This window comes from Squalius cephalus (genome assembly GCF_949319135.1).
Source record: "Squalius cephalus genome assembly, chromosome: 18".
Classification (NCBI taxonomy): Eukaryota; Metazoa; Chordata; class Actinopteri; order Cypriniformes; family Leuciscidae; genus Squalius; species Squalius cephalus.
The window spans coordinates 31,796,178-31,812,604 of NC_137139.1; the positions used below are offsets into that span (position 1 = coordinate 31,796,178).

The window sequence follows — 16,427 nt, forward strand, 5'->3', positions numbered from 1 at the left end:
CCAACAAGAGTGAACAAAAATCAAACCAACAAAACAAAACACATGGAAATCAAGAAAAGATGAAAAAACAAAAAGAATAAACGAAAACGGGCGAACAAACCAACAAAGCAAAACAAGCAAATAAAGAACAAATGAAAAAACTAGCAAAAAAAATCAACGCAAAAGGGTGAACCAACCAAACAAATAAATAAAGATTTAATAAAAGAATGAGTGAAAAACAAATTAACAAACAAAAAAGTAAAAAATTAACAAGAGCAAACAAAACAGCAGGAAATAAACAACACTAAATAAAAGAGCAAACAAAAGAATAAACGAAAATGGGTGAACAAACTAACAACATGAACAAATGACAGAATGAATAAACAAATGAACAAACAAAAGGACAAAGAGGAAAAAGAAATAATGAACAAAAATCAACCAACAAGAGCAAACAAAACAAAATAGCAGGAAATAAAGAACCCCAAATGAAAGAAAACAAAAGAATAAAAGAAAACAACAATGTTGGTGAACAAACCAACTAATCAAAAAAGACAGAAATAATAGAGTGTTAATAGACTAATAAAAATGTTCATGTTAGTTCACAGTGCATTAACCAATGTTAAAGGATACAATTTTTGACCTTAAAAATGCATTAATAAATGTTTAAATGAACATTATGATTAATAAATGCTGCAGTATTTTTCATTCTCAGTTCATGTTAACTAATGAAATCTTATTTTTTCATAATACCCAATAACCAACATGTCTAGCCAAGACGGTTATGTTTTGTTTCTAAATGAATTGGGCTTTAATCTTTAAGTAGCTCAGCGTGTATAATCTTTACGGCAGCATTAAGCCCATCTGCCGCCATCTCTCCTCAAGCGCTCTCTGCCGGATATAGAAGCGGAAGATAATAAAGGCGTACCGTCAGCTGTCTTATTTTTACCTTCTCGCAGTCGTTCTCTGTGAACTTGCTGAGGAGACGACTTCTCTGCTGGCCTTTGAGGTTCCTCAGCATGGAGGCGATGATGGAACACACATGCTCTGCGAGAAGAAAACAAGGCGTTAGTGTCCTCATTTAAACACACTCCTGTCATCCGCTCACACTAAAGAAAGGAAAAACACAGAGCAATGAGTGGGAGGTGACACCCGTGAAAGGCCAATGTGCTTTTCTAGACTGAGAACACGAAACTGTTAGAGATTACACGTCCTCCTCCTCTTAAAAGTGGAGCAGAAACAACAGTAAAGTTGACTCGAGAAGAGAGAAGAGTTCACTTTGAGTAACTTTTATACACTACCGTTCAGGCGTTTGGGGTCTGTATGATTGTCTTGAGTGTGTGTGTTTTTGAAGGAAGTCTCTTCTGCTCACTAAAGCCCTATTCGGACGAGATTAGCTTCACAAGGGTAGATGGATGGAGTGATGTAATTTTACCACAGGACGTCTGTAATATTAATGGCGAATTCGCACGGGATCAGAGATCTCAGTAAAACTAGCAGAACTGTGAGAGTAACTCGATTTACACACCGCCGTCACTCCTGTCGTCATGTGTGTGTTACGCTGCTTCCTGATATCACGTGCGCAAACACATATAACCTATATTTACATACAGTGAGGAAAATAAGTATTTGAACACCCTGCTATTTTGCAAGTTCTCCCACTTAGAAATCATGGAGGGGTCTGAAATTGTCATCGTAGGTGCATGTCCACTGTGAGAGACATAATCTAAAATAAAAAATCCAAAAATCACAATGTATGATTTTTTAACTATTTATTTGTATGATACAGCTGCAAATAAGTATTTGAACACCTGAGAAAATCAATGTTAATATTTGGTACAGTAGCCTTTGTTTGCAATTACAGAGGTCAAACGTTTCCTGTAGTTTTTCACCAGGTTTGCACACACTTCAGGAGGGATTTTGGCCCACTCCTCCACACAGATCTTCTCTAGATCAGTCAGGTTTCTGGGCTGTCGCTGAGAAACACGGAGTTTGAGCTCCCTCCAAAGATTCTCTATTGGGTTTAGGTCTGGAGACTGGCTAGGCCACGCCAGAACCTTGATATGCTTCTTACAGAGCCACTCCTTGGTTATCCTGGCTGTGTGCTTCGGGTCATTGTCATGTTGGAAGACCCAGCCTCGACCCATCTTCAATGCTCTAACTGAGGGAAGGAGGTTGTTCCCCAAAATCTCGCAATACATGGCCCCGGTCATCCTCTCCTTAATACAGTGCAGTCGCCCTGTCCCATGTGCAGAAAAACACCCCCAAAGCATGATGCTACCACCCCCATGCTTCACAGTAGGGATGGTGTTCTTGGGATGGTACTCATCATTCTTCTTCCTCCAAACACGTTTAGTGGAATTATGACCAAAAAGTTCTATTTTGGTCTCATCTGACCACATGACTTTCTCCCATGACTCCTCTGGATCATCCAAATGGTCATTGGCAAACTTAAGACGGGCCTTGACATGTGCTGGTTTAAGCAGGGGAACCTTCCGTGCCATGCATGATTTCAAACCATGACGTCTTAGTGTATTACCAACAGTAACCTTGGAAATGGTGGTCCCAGCTCTTTTCAGGTCATTGACCAGCTCCTCCCGTGTAGTTCTGGGCTGATTTCTCACCTTTCTTAGGATCATTGAGACCCCACGAGGTGAGATCTTGCATGGAGCCCCAGTCCGAGGGAGATTGACAGTCATGTTTAGCTTCTTCCATTTTCTAATGATTGCTCCAACAGTGGACCTTTTTTCACCAAGCTGCTTGGCAATTTCCCCGTAGCCCTTTCCAGCCTTGTGGAGGTGTACAATTTTGTCTCTAGTGTCTTTGGACAGCTCTTTGGTCTTGGCCATGTTAGTAGTTGGATTCTTACTGATTGTATGGGGTGGACAGGTGTCTTTATGCAGCTAACGACCTCAAACAGGTGCATCTAATTTAGGATAATAAATGGAGTGGAGGTGGACATTTTAAAGGCAGACTAACAGGTCTTTGAGGGTCAGAATTCTAGCTGATAGACAGGTGTTCAAATACTTATTTGTTATCATATCATAGAAATAAATAGTTAAAAAATCATATATTGTGATTTCTGGATTTTTTTTTTTAGATTATGTCTCTCACAGTGGACATGCACCTACGATGACAATTTCAGACCCCTCCATGATTACCAAGTGGGAGAACTTGCAAAATAGCAGGGTGTTCAAATACTTATTTTCCTCACTGTATATAAAACAGTTATGTCCAGTCGAGCGATGTATTAATGAACTTCAGGTTGGATTGTGTTGGTAATAGTCTCTTATCTAACGCTAAAAGATGTTTCGTTCCTCTAACAAGTGCTGTCGATCTTCTCTCTGATCTTATGGTGTGTGTGAAACACTTGAGTTTTGCCACAGACTCGTTCCAGCGTCTAGAACGCGACTGAATGCTTCTTCAAGCGTCTCCATACTTGAAAAACCAAGGAAAACTACTTTTAAACAGGAAATTACGGAATATTTACGTACATATTTACAGCGGGTCTATTCGCACGGGATCAGTATTACCTGAGGGAATTTTTATGGACCTTTTTACTGAAGGTAAAAGTCGCTGTAATCTTTACTGACATTGTCCGTCATGATCACTGAGATGCACATTCGGACGGGACTAAAATCACAGAGAAGCTCTGGTCATTATTACTTTACCCCTCCTCTCCATGTTAAACTAGTCCCGTCCGAATAGGGCTTAAGACTGCATTTATTTAATCAAATACAGTAAAAATTCTGACATTATTACAATGTAAAATAACTGTTTTCTATGTGAATATATAGTAAAGTGTAATTTATTCCTGTGATCAAAGCTGAATTTTCAGCATCATTACTCCAGTCTTCAGTGTCACATGATCCTTCAGAAATCACTCTAATATGATGATTTGATGCTCAAGAAACATTTATGAGTATTATCTGTGTTGAAAACAGTTGTGCTGCTTCATATTTCTGTGGAAACCTTTATGAATTGTGTTCAGTATTTTGTTTTAATGAATATCAAAAAAGAACAGCATGTTTTTGAAATAGAAATCTTTTGTAACATTATAGAAATGCCTTTACTGTCACTTTTGATCAGTTTAATGCTGAACAAAAGTTTGAATTTCTTTAAAATAAAAATCACAATGAATGGTAATGTGTAGTGTATATCAGTGCTACAGAAGACATGGAAAATCTACCAGTTATTAAGCACAGGTGCTTTAAGTAGTAGACAGCTTCATTGATTTCAATTAGGGATGCACCGATATCAACATTTTGGTAGATACCGATAACCGATAACTCTTTATATTTGAAAGCCAATAACCGATATATTGGGCGATAAATCTAAATCCAAGTTTTTATACAATTTTTGAGAGCCTGATTACAAAAACAAAAGTATCACCATTAAAATCCAGGTCCCAAGCACACAATTATGATGTTCTCATTATAATTTTATGTCGTCTATATAGTCCAGTCATTTTAAGCCAAAATGGGGGTCAACCTTGAACAAATTGCAACAGAAGCAAACTCAACTGATTTTGTATCCTCAATATGTCCTGAGTAGGGAAAAAAAGCCCCGAAGAATCTCATTAGGGGAACGTTTCGAAAAAGACCCAAATATAGTCTATTCATTCTTTCTTACGTGAATAAGGTAAACATTTTAACCTTTAGATATCACCATGAAAATTACTGAGTTGATTACTTACATCAAGACTAAAAAAAAATGTATTACAAGTTTTTTGAAATTGTTTGTTAACATGGACAAACGGAGCATAATCTAATTACGTATGTGCTAATTTGCATAAATACCACAACAGATCTAAACATTGGGTAAAGCCACGTGAAAATGTCTTGTTGAATCTTGTTGATACATAACAGTAAAATACTTAATGTTAAGGTCTGAATGGAACCCATTTAGACAGACTTATGTTGTACTTTACAGTATTTTCTGTTTTTTTAAGTGATTCCAATCATATTTCAAGTAATTTAAAACCAACATCGCGAACAGTCGCATCTGAAGCGTCTCAGCTGAAGGAAATAACACATTATTTATTGGCTTTAATATATTGGACAAATTTTCCTATAGGGTCAAAAAACGATAACATTGAAAATGAGCATTTATCGCCCGATACCAATATGGTGGCCGATATATTGTACATCCCTAACAAAAATATACAGTACACATGTCTTATTTTTGTCTAACTGCTTGTTTTTTTAATCCATTTAATAGTAAGTATCAACACAGAGTCAAAAGTTGTAATTTACTTAGAGATAAAAGGAGAAATTGCACAAAAATTGGCGAGCAAGTCAGTGACTGCCTTAGATAACTACTGCAAATGGAAAATACGAGGCTGCACTAAAAGCTTTAATGACCGTGGAGTGAAGTGCATGAAAGTCTTTGCACGCTGCTGTTGCCTATAAAAACACACCAATGAAGAAGCATTAGAGCTGAGCGAAGCGACACACAACAAGATGTGATGGCATGTTTCCCTCCAAGAAGGAACAAGCTAAATTTACAGTAAGACTGAGTCCATCACACAACAAATATCACATCTAAAAGAAAGAAACATCAACATGCTAAAAGGATAGTTCTCTCAAATATGATAATTCTGTCATCATTTTTCTTTTTATAAAGTTAACCTGCATGACTTTCTTCTGATGAACACCAAAAAATATATTTATTTTGAAGTCAACGGCAACAACATTGGACCCCATTGACTTTCATCAATTTATTTAGAGGAAAAAATTACAATTTTCATTTTTGGGCGAATTATTGGTTTAAAGGCCATCTCAGAATAATTGAAATGAACATTATTGTTAACAGATACAACTTTTGATTATTAGTAAATATTAAAGGTAACGTTAACTAAGACTAATAAATGCTGTATAAGTGTTGCTCATTGTTAGTTCATGTTTACAATGTTAACAAACGAAAGCCTAATGTAAATTGTTCATGTTTTTTTTTGTTCTTTCGCTACAAAAAGAGCGAACAAAAGTGAAAGATAAAACTAGCAAACAAAATAATGAATATCAAACATAGCCAACCCTCAAAAAAAATAAGAATGAAATAACTAAAGAAAAAACAGCAAACAAAAAAAAGAGAAGAAGAAAAAACAAACAAAAACAAATTGACTTGCAAAGCAAATTACAAGCGAAAATGCAAAAATTTGAGTTGAGTTCATGCATGTGACGGAATAATATATCATGTTATTTTTATTTTTTCAGCTTTTTGTTTGTTAGTTCTTTCCCTGCAAAACACAATTAATGAAAACAAACGTGAGCAAACGAAAGTGAACTGAACAAACAAACAAAAGGAGAGTAAACGAGAGCGAAGTATATATAACTAGCAAATAAAATAACGAAGAACAAACCAGCAAACACGGGCGACGCTAAAAAAACAAGAAAGAAAATAACGAAAGAAGAAACAAAAACAGAATGACAATACAAAAAAAAAAAAAAAAAATCACCACAGAGTTACAAGAGAAACTGAGTTGAGTGTGTGTATGCATGTAGCAGGGAATAATAAACCACATCACAATCTGACTTTTATTGAGATTTTACTTTTTTATATATATATTTATGGTTTATCCACACACTTCAAAACCACTGTAAGAGTGTTTGAGGAGGTTTTACTTGACCAAAAAAAGAAACGTTTAACGTCTTCTAAAACAACACGTTCATAAGAGTAGTCCTTCATCAGGTTAAAAATCAATATTTAAACACCATCTTGCACAAACACTCACATCATATAATCAGACGGCCTTGATGAAACCGTTTAATTTGGCCTTGGCCTTCATCGCCGCTGAATACAAATGAGTTTAAACATCATCTCTTAACCAACACATGCATTCTAATGCGCCGGGTGAACGAAGGAGACCCATTAATCACCAGACGGAGAGAAGAAACGCCCGGTCAGCACTGCGAGGATGTCGACTCGAGGCCACCGGGAGAAAAGTGAACATTATTAGCGGAGGAATAAAGTGTCTGGGGCGAGGAACAGCGCCACAGGGAGCGGATGAGAGCAGAGAGGTCTGAGATAAGTGTGTTATCTCCCAGCTCTGCCTCGGGAAAGCTTTTGTCATCATTACACACAGGAAAGAAGACTCGGCTACCAAAACTACATCACTCCAGGTCGTCGTGGCAACAGGGGGGAAGGCCATTGGCTGGCAGGAGGTGAAGGAGGCGGGGCTTACAGTAGGGGGCGGGACTCTACTCTACTCTAACAAGAAGGATAATGGAAAATACAAAGAATGGGGAAAAGTGTCATTTGACCATTTTTAGCTTGTAATATAGTGTGATATGTAATATGAAAGACATAATAAAATTCATTTAATAAAAATGAATACACTGTAAAGTGATTTTTTTAATCATTTGTAATAAGGCATCATTTCGAATAAGTATCCATAAAAAAATTATGTATAATAAATAAATAATGTATTAAAATAATTTAGAAATATAATTAATAAATTATTTATACATTTAATTAAAAAAATATATATATATAAAACAAATTTGGAAATACTTCTATAAATGTAATAATTTATAAAACAGTGTATAATTAATAAATGTGTTTTTATTAATCATACACAATGTAATGAATAATTAATTTACAAATAAAGAATTTTTAAAAAGTATTTTTTAAATATAATTAACATAATAATACATTATATTGGGGCTGGGCGATATGGAACAAAAAATATATCTCGATATATTTTGCTATATCTCGATATACGATATATATCTCGATATATTTACAGGAAAAAGAACCCCCAAAAACTACTGCAAAAACAAATATGCCAAATACCACAAAGTCTTTTTTATTGAAGTGCAAAGAGGTAGACAGTTCACATAGGAACAAGTGCTTCTGCAACATTTTTAAATAATATTTTTTTTTTTATTCTTTTTTTTTTATATAATTAAAACTAACATCATCAAGTATGATATTTTTTTTACTTTGAGCAATTCTGGAGCTATAATTGACTCTAGGAGCATATAAAACAAAACAGCTCCTTGGAAAAAATTTAATGTAATATTTTAGTAGTTATAAATAAAGGTTTATTTTAGTTCAGATTAACATTTGAGGCAATTGTATTCATAATGTCAAAATAAAACCGATGTAATGTTACTTGAAGGCATTATAGCCTACTATTCCTGCCAAACCTCCATGGTTGCAGTAAGTGTTACTACAGTAAATCCATGGTGAATGTTGCTGATCTGTGGACACTATAGTTCATTCATGGCACAATGTTTCTTCCTGGTTTCCACGTCAACGCTGTTTGATCTGTTAATAACGGAGAAATGTGAATGTTTCTCACTAGATCTAGCAGCGAATTCAGTTTCCTTCCGCTTGCATTACGTTTGCCATTTGATGTTGGGCAATGTTGTGGTCGCGCCGGCGTCTCTTACATTATGAGCGCGCTTGCCACGAGCAACGCGCCTACATTTGAAATAACGACATTTTTATAAATATAAACAATATATCGATATATACGATATGTCAAAATCCATATCGTGTTTAAAAAATATCTCGATATATTTTAAATATCGAGATATCGCCCACCCCTACATTATATATACATACTGTAATTCATTTTCAATTTTATAATTGAAAATACTTTTATAAATTTAATAATTTACACAAAAATGTATTAAATTAATAATGTGTTTATTAATTATACACAAAATAATATTAATTAAAAAATAAGTGTAAAATAATTTTGCAAAATGTATTTAAAAACTATAATAAAATGTATGAATTATATATATATATATATATATATATATATATATATATATATATATATATATACACACATATACATACATATACACATATAAATACATATATAGAGATAGTTGCATATTTAAAAAAATATTTAACACAAAAATGAAAATTAATATTTATTTTCATAAAATATTCCATGGAAGTCATGCCTATGCTTTGTGTGAGGAACAGACTGAAATTTAAAGTCTTTATTTTACGATATTACTCTCAGACAAAGCTTAAATGGATTAGAAAATGACACATTGGCAAAATTAACATTAAACACTGCAACCAAATGTCTTTGAGGTCAATGACGCCATGTTTGATATGAGAGAAACAGCAGAAGGGAAAACTCAGTGTAATGTCAGTGTGTTTCTCATATAAGATGTGAAACAGTGCAGTTTACTGTGCTTTAACATTTTTTTCTTTCCTTTTTGGAGCTTGATAAAGTCATACAGGTTTGCAACAACAAGAATCAAAAATCCCTTTAAATTCTTACCTGGGATTTCAAAACTGCCCTCAAAATATTACTCACATATTTTCCATTTGCATATTTTATGAAACACTACTTGAAGAGACGGTGTGCAAGTCGAAAGAGATTTCCAGGTACAGTAGGCTACCTTTATTTAATATATAGTAAGAATAAGAAATACTACAGAAATTGAATAATCAAATGAAAAATATGCAGAGAGAAGACAAAGGTGTTTTGTTACAGTGCAAGAAAATCCCTTCAAACAAAGCGGATTATCACATTATCAACATGCGAATCTGCAGCCAAAGAACAGCTAATTTTCAATAATGAATCCATTAGCGAAACCTTTGAGAACGGCAGAACAATGATCCGATTCCAAGTTTCATCTGAAGCGAGAGAATTAGCAGAGCTCTGGAGATCAGCGCAATTACACCAACGCTTTTGATCCAATTTAGCACAGCAATTCCAGCGCTTCCCGCAATTATCACGTGTCCGGTAGAGATTAAAAAGCAGTTAAAAGACAATCATTAGAAATAAATGAACTGCTGCTTCTCCCCTCCGCCATTTGTTCGGTTCACATTTGGCCAATTTTGAGTCGCCACTGAGACGTCAAAGCAAATGGGTTTGTCTCAGACGTTGTCTTACATCTCTCTAAAGAATCATTATCCTCTGAAACAGACAAACCGCTCCAGCAATTTAGGCTAAAATGACTCTATAAAGACTAATAAATAATCAGAGAGACAGGACGACTGACACTTAGATGAAGAAAGCAGAGTCAGGGTTATTGTTGATAACTCAAACTAAGACTAAACCCATAAAAAACTGTTTTGTTGATTGGAATAACATAAACGTTAACTGAAAAAAAAAAAACTTCAGCTGATTCATTTAGTTTACCTTAATGTAGGCCTACTAAAATAACTAAAACTGTATAGATATTTAAAAAAACTCATAAAAATGGAAAAACAACAAAATGATTAAAACTTTAATATTAAAATGAAAACAAAACTAATTCAGAATAGTACTAAAAAATATAATTTAAATATAATATAAATCTAAATAATAGTAAAATTCTGAATTATCCCGTAAAACTAAAACCATAAAAATCAGTTCTTGTCATGAAAGTTAAGTGAGATAAAATAAAATATTAAAATATTAAATAGAATTTCAGCTAGTTGCCAAGCAGCACATATGAATCGTGACTCTATCTTCTACCGATTTGTAGCGATTCACACATTTCAAATATTTATTTATTTTTAAGTGTTACACTTCAACTTTACAGTACTAACAGTTATTGACATGTTAGGGTGTTATTGATCACAATTCAGTTCTTACCATGCGGCAACATTCTAATCTGAAAAATGAAGCCTACCCGGAAGTGCGAAAAACTGCAATACATTGAAAATCCGCTAGGGGCAGGTCCCAAAAGGGAGCAAATGTCCATAGACCCCATGTTAAAATGTCCGTTTTCACAGCATAAATTCATGTTTTTACAGGTTGGTCCCATGGACTTTTATTGTATTTTTCGATAGGTTCCGAGTGCCTGACAACGGTGAGGGGGGTGAATTTTTTTCTAACTCGTTAGTTTAGATCGTATTTAGATATAAAATGTATGACAAATAAGGGCGTGGCTAACTTTGATTGACAGCTGATAACAAGCATAGGCTGCGCCGAGTGGAATTCCTGATATTTGACGTCTCGGCCATGATCTGACACAACACATACCACCTCTGTATCCTTTCTGAACATTTGTATTGAAATATTGTACATAAAATGGGTTGCTCTGCTATAAACTGCACTAACCGACACTGTAGGAGGACTTCGCTCCAGTTTTTCCGGTAAGTGACAATCCACTACTATTTCACGTAACTAGTGAGCACTATTTAGCATCAATGTTTGTGGGCAGTGGCACTTCAACAGTTAGCATGTATTTTAACTTATACGTTTCATATACTAGTATTTAACCGAAGCTATAGTTTGTGAAATTAAACATTTCTCGTTGTTAGTGTGTTTTTTTAGTTAGCTTAGACAGCCATTATGAAAGTATAAGTACGTAGCCTAAAATGTATAAGAAGCCATAAAACGATTTGCCAGAGGAACAAATTATAGATTAATGATATCAAAGATCGTCCGTTAGATATAGCCTACACATGACGAATTATATCCCATGTTTAACCACTCCACTAGACTAGAGACATCAACCAGCGGCAAACGTCAGCAGCACTAGCCGAGGTAAGGCTGTTCCAGGCGGGATACATAGCGCTGAGCACCCGGTGATCCCTTGGATCTCACAACTCCGAAAACATCAGATCAAAATTTTAAATAGGCGCTATCTATATAAACAAACAACATATTTGAGATTAAAGGGGTAGTTTACCCAAAAATGAAAATTCTGTCAGTAATTCCTCACCCTCATGTTGTTCCAACCCCGTAAGACCTTCATTCATCTTCGGAACACAAATTAAGATATTTTTGATTAAATCTGAGAGTTGTCTCACTCCTCCATAGGCTTCTAAGGGACTGAAACTTGCTGGCCCAGAAAATGTATTAAAGACATCGTTAATATAGTCCAAGTGACTCCAGTGGCTCAATCTTAAGTTTATAAAGCGACGAGAATTCTTTTTGTGCGCAAAAACAAACAAAAATAACGACTTTATTCCACTTTTCATTTCCTTCTCTCTGGGCCTCGGGTCTTTTCACGTAGTGTTTAAGCGTAGCGCGTCTGTGTTGCACGTCACCACGTATCACACATGACCAGCGTCGGCCAATAGTGAGCCTACGTGGTGACGTGCAACACAGACGCGCTACGCTTAAACACTACGTGAAAAGACTCGAGGCCCAGAGAGAAGGAAATGAAAAGTGGAATAAAGTCGTTATTTTTGTTTGTTTTTGCGCACAAAAAGTATTCTCGTTGCTTTATAAACTTAAGATTGAGCCACTGGAGTCACTTGGACTATATTAACGATGTCTTTAATACATTTTCTGGACCAGCAAGTTTCAGTCCCTTAGAAGCCTATGGAGGAGTGAGACAACTCTCAGATTTAATCAAAAATATCTTAATTTGTGTTCCGAAGATGAACGAAGGTCTTACGGGGTTGGAACAACATGAGGGTGAGGAATTACTGACAGAATTTTCATTTTTGGGTGAACTAACCCTTTAAAACAACTACATTCTCGACTGAAAAACTCTTAAAACTACATTTCGTGACACAATAACAGTAGTATTTTTAAATTTCGCGGTCTTTCTCCTCTGCTATTGACACAACTTGAGATTACAGCGGGATTTAGCATTCTACATAAAGCTACCACATAATAACACAAAAACAGCTCACGTTAGCCCGGACCAGAGCCATAAAGACAAATTCTCTCTATGGCTCTGGCCCGGACTCATCACACCAGCTCAGTCTCACACAAAGCCCGCCCTTTTACCCATATATGGATTGGCCAGAAGGTGGGCGGGGTTAGGATTTCCCAAGATTTTCAAAGATGGCGCCGCCCATACCCCATTTTTTACAGTCTATGGTTCTTACACAGCTTACTGCGCTTGAATGGTCAAATTATTATAAATTATATAAATACATAAATAAAATTCACATTGTGTGGAGTATTCATGTAAACACAGTCTGTTATGTCATACGCCAATGTAAACAGTTGGAGAAAATCCGTGTGTAACAGTATATTAGATCCGTGCATTTGTTCTTAAAGGGACAGCAGCCTAATAAACTGTTGCCATGCGTTTTATTAATGTTAATAAAATAAAATAAAAAAAAATCACTCACTGATTTTGAAGATCACTTTATATCTTTAATATGAATCAATTTATATTTAATTCATACACATTTTTTACATTTGATTATTCAATTTCTGTAGTATGTATTACTATATGTTAAATAAACCTAGCCTACTGTACCTGGAAAACCTTGTTTATTTAATTTTTTATATTGTATTTGTCCTATTGTTTGTAATGTGCTTCTTTGCTCCTATTTTTAATATCAAAAATAAAATTGCCTGAGTTGGTTTATTACAGAAGACTGCCAGGCATGTGTGTAATAATTGCAGTCAGCTTAATCACATTTGTTTTATAATGTTGGGTTGACTAAAATGGGAAGGTTCACATTTCATTCAGTGGGATTTTTTCTTCAACACTTATTAAAATATACCACAGTCATAGAATCATATCTATGCATATATCGAATCGAAATTTGATTCAAAATTGAGAATCAATTTTTAGAAGAATCGAATCGTAAGGTACCAAAAGATTCCCACCCCTAATAAATACTGTAACAAGTATTGTTCCTTATTAGTTCATGTAAGGTAATGGACAATCTAAGTGAAACCTTATTGTAAAGCGAAAACAAAAACTTTTTTTTTTAGTTGCTTGAAATATAATAAACTAAATAAATGTAAATTTATACAAAAATGTATTAAATTAATAAATGTGTTTTTATTAATTATACACAAAATAATCAATTAAAAAATAAGAATAAGTAAAATAATTTAGCAAAATGTATTTAAAAACTATAATAAAATGTATGATATATATATATAGGAGTAGGTGCATATTTAAAAATAATAATTGAAATATAAAACAAATGTATGAAATATATATATATATATATATATATATATATATATATATATATATATATATATATATAGGAAAAGTTGCATATTTAAAAAAATAACTAACACAAAAATGAAAATTTATATTTATTTTCATAAAATATTCCAAACCATTGGAAGTCATGCAAAAGCTTTGTGTGAGGAACAGACTGAAATTTAAAGTCTTTATTTAACAATATTACTCTCATATAATAACATATAAAAACTTTGAAATGAAAATGGAAAATATAAAAATAAAAACTAATTCAAAGTATTAATATACAGTAGTCAACATTTGAAGTGGATCAAAACCCTTCATCAAAGTGTTCTTGTCTCAGGACAACTTTGATGAACTTTTTTGACCCACTTCAGATGTTGAATTAGTCCCTGTCGGGGCGTCTCGACTCTGTTCTGTTGTGTCCCGAGGATGTTCATTTCCCCGACCCTGGAGCGACGCTACCGTGACCTTCATCCCCCCCGGCAGGACGAAACCCAAACCTCCAGCTTCTTCAGAGCATTTTCCCTAAGTCTCAACGACACTTGCAACTTGCAAGTATAAGAGTGTTAAGATGTAAAGGACTCAGTGGTAGAAGTAGCTGGAAAGTTGCATTAATCAGTTCTGAAATCATCTCAATTAATCGATTCACTCGTTATCACTCTAAAATACACTTGTAATGTGATTTTCTATGTATTATAATGTGTTAGAAACGAAACAAACACTAAAAATGCTGGGTTGTTTTAACCCAACTTTGGGTCAAATATGGACAAACCCAAATGTTGGGTTAAAAATGTAATGTAAAAATTTAACCCAACGGCTGGGTTTGTCCATATTTGACCCAAAGCTGGGTTAAAACCACCCAGTATTTACACACACACACACACACACACACACACACACACAAACTGCATTAAAGAAGTCTAAATTGGCTGCTGGGTTCAAAGTTCACTGCGACTGAGACAGACGTTCCGCGTGTCATGACATCATTAGCTAAAACACATCCTGACAACTTCTCAATTCTTCGGCTTTTCAGCTCGACGACATGTAATTACTGGACCGAAACAGCTCCAGAGAAGAGAAAGCGAGCCTAAAGCGCAGTGGGAGATTAACGCCGTCTCGCTTTCTTTGTGCCTGTCAAGGATTGTTTACTTGCGGACGCTCCATTTAAGTTTCTTCAAAAGAGGGACGCAGTAAATATGTTTTAAAGAAGTTTTAATGAAACTTTTTTGCTGTTCTTCTCATTTCTTTCAAACCATTATTCGTCAATAAAAGAGTTGGAGACAAGAAGACATTATTTCTCCACGGTGAATCTTTCTTCTCCGCTTGCAAATGGAAATAATCAGCTAATTACGAATGCTAATGCTAGCACGCGGTCCCTCGTCATGGGGTGGAATGTGTTTCAGAGGGAGTTTTACAGGGATCAGTCTGAAGTTTCTCCATCGGCCGTAAGAGCTTAGCTGTTAAATTACTCAAACTCTCAGTCGTCAAAGCTGATAATTAATTCATCAGTTTAATGCGGCTTTGTCTTCATAAGCACCTTTTGTCTCTGAACGAACGTCAAGGATTAAGACGCTAACGGCTGATTGATGGCGGCGTAATCTCACAACAACCATATTTCACATGATCATGTCATAATGCGATCACGTTTCCTAAAGCAACAAACAAACCAATTTACGAAAAATACAAAAAAATGTGCACAAGTGTTTTCATTTTCAAGGATAAAGAGTTGCTGTTGAGGACAAATTTGCTAAGCCAGAACATATTATGCAAATATATTTTTGCACATAAAGTATTGATTCAAAAGTTTGGAAATATTAAAAAATATATATGTTTTTGAAAGAAGTCTCATATGCTCATCAAGCCCTGCATTTATTTGATCAAAAATACAGAAAAAAACTGTAATATTGTGAAATATTATTACAATTTCAAATAATGTATTTTTATTTTAATATACTTTAAAAATGTAATTTATTCCTGTGATCAAAGCTGAATTTTCAGCATCATTACTCCAGTCTTCAGTGTCACATGATCAGTGGTTTTTGTAGTGAGTATACTGTAATATGTGTAGTGGAGCACACATTGAGCGCTCATTCCCAGAGACGCGTAGAACAATTGCAGTCTCTTTTAACTTTAATATTCATATACACTAGTCCATATCGAGATTTGATTCATTGTACAGCCCTACTTTTGATTTATTCATTAAAAAATAGCCAAATTCTGTGACGTCCTGCTTTATACAGCAAGTTCCATTTGTGACTGGATTCCAAGATTCGATCCGTGTCTCTTCGCAAACACAGACGGGGTGAATTTATGAATGAAAGTGTGAAAGTTCTGACACAAAACTAAGTTGTTACGTATCCCCACGCTTTTTTTAAGTGGGTATACGGAAATCCTTGGCCTTTTCTAGTGGGTATACGGCGTATACCTGCGTATCACGTAGACTACACCACTGCACATGATCCTTCAGAAATCATTCTAATATGATGATTTGATGCTCAAAAAACATTCATGATTATGATTAAAAAAAAAAACTTTTTTAATTCATTTAGCTACACATTTAAAGGGTTAGTTCACCAAAAAATGAAAATTCTGTCAGTAATTACTCAACCTCATGTTGTTCCAACCCCG

General features: G+C 34.8%; 1 protein-coding gene across 1 annotated transcript in view; it reads right to left on the reverse strand.

The window, feature by feature from the left end:
- Window positions 1-16,427, reverse strand: part of ctnnbl1 (catenin, beta like 1) — a 61,858-nt gene that overhangs the window by 22,525 nt on the left and 22,906 nt on the right. The window contains exon 12 of the mRNA XM_079850031.1: window positions 926-1,023. Coding sequence (XP_079706157.1) covers window positions 926-1,023 — 98 coding nt within the window. The remainder of the gene's footprint in view (window positions 1-925; window positions 1,024-16,427) is intronic.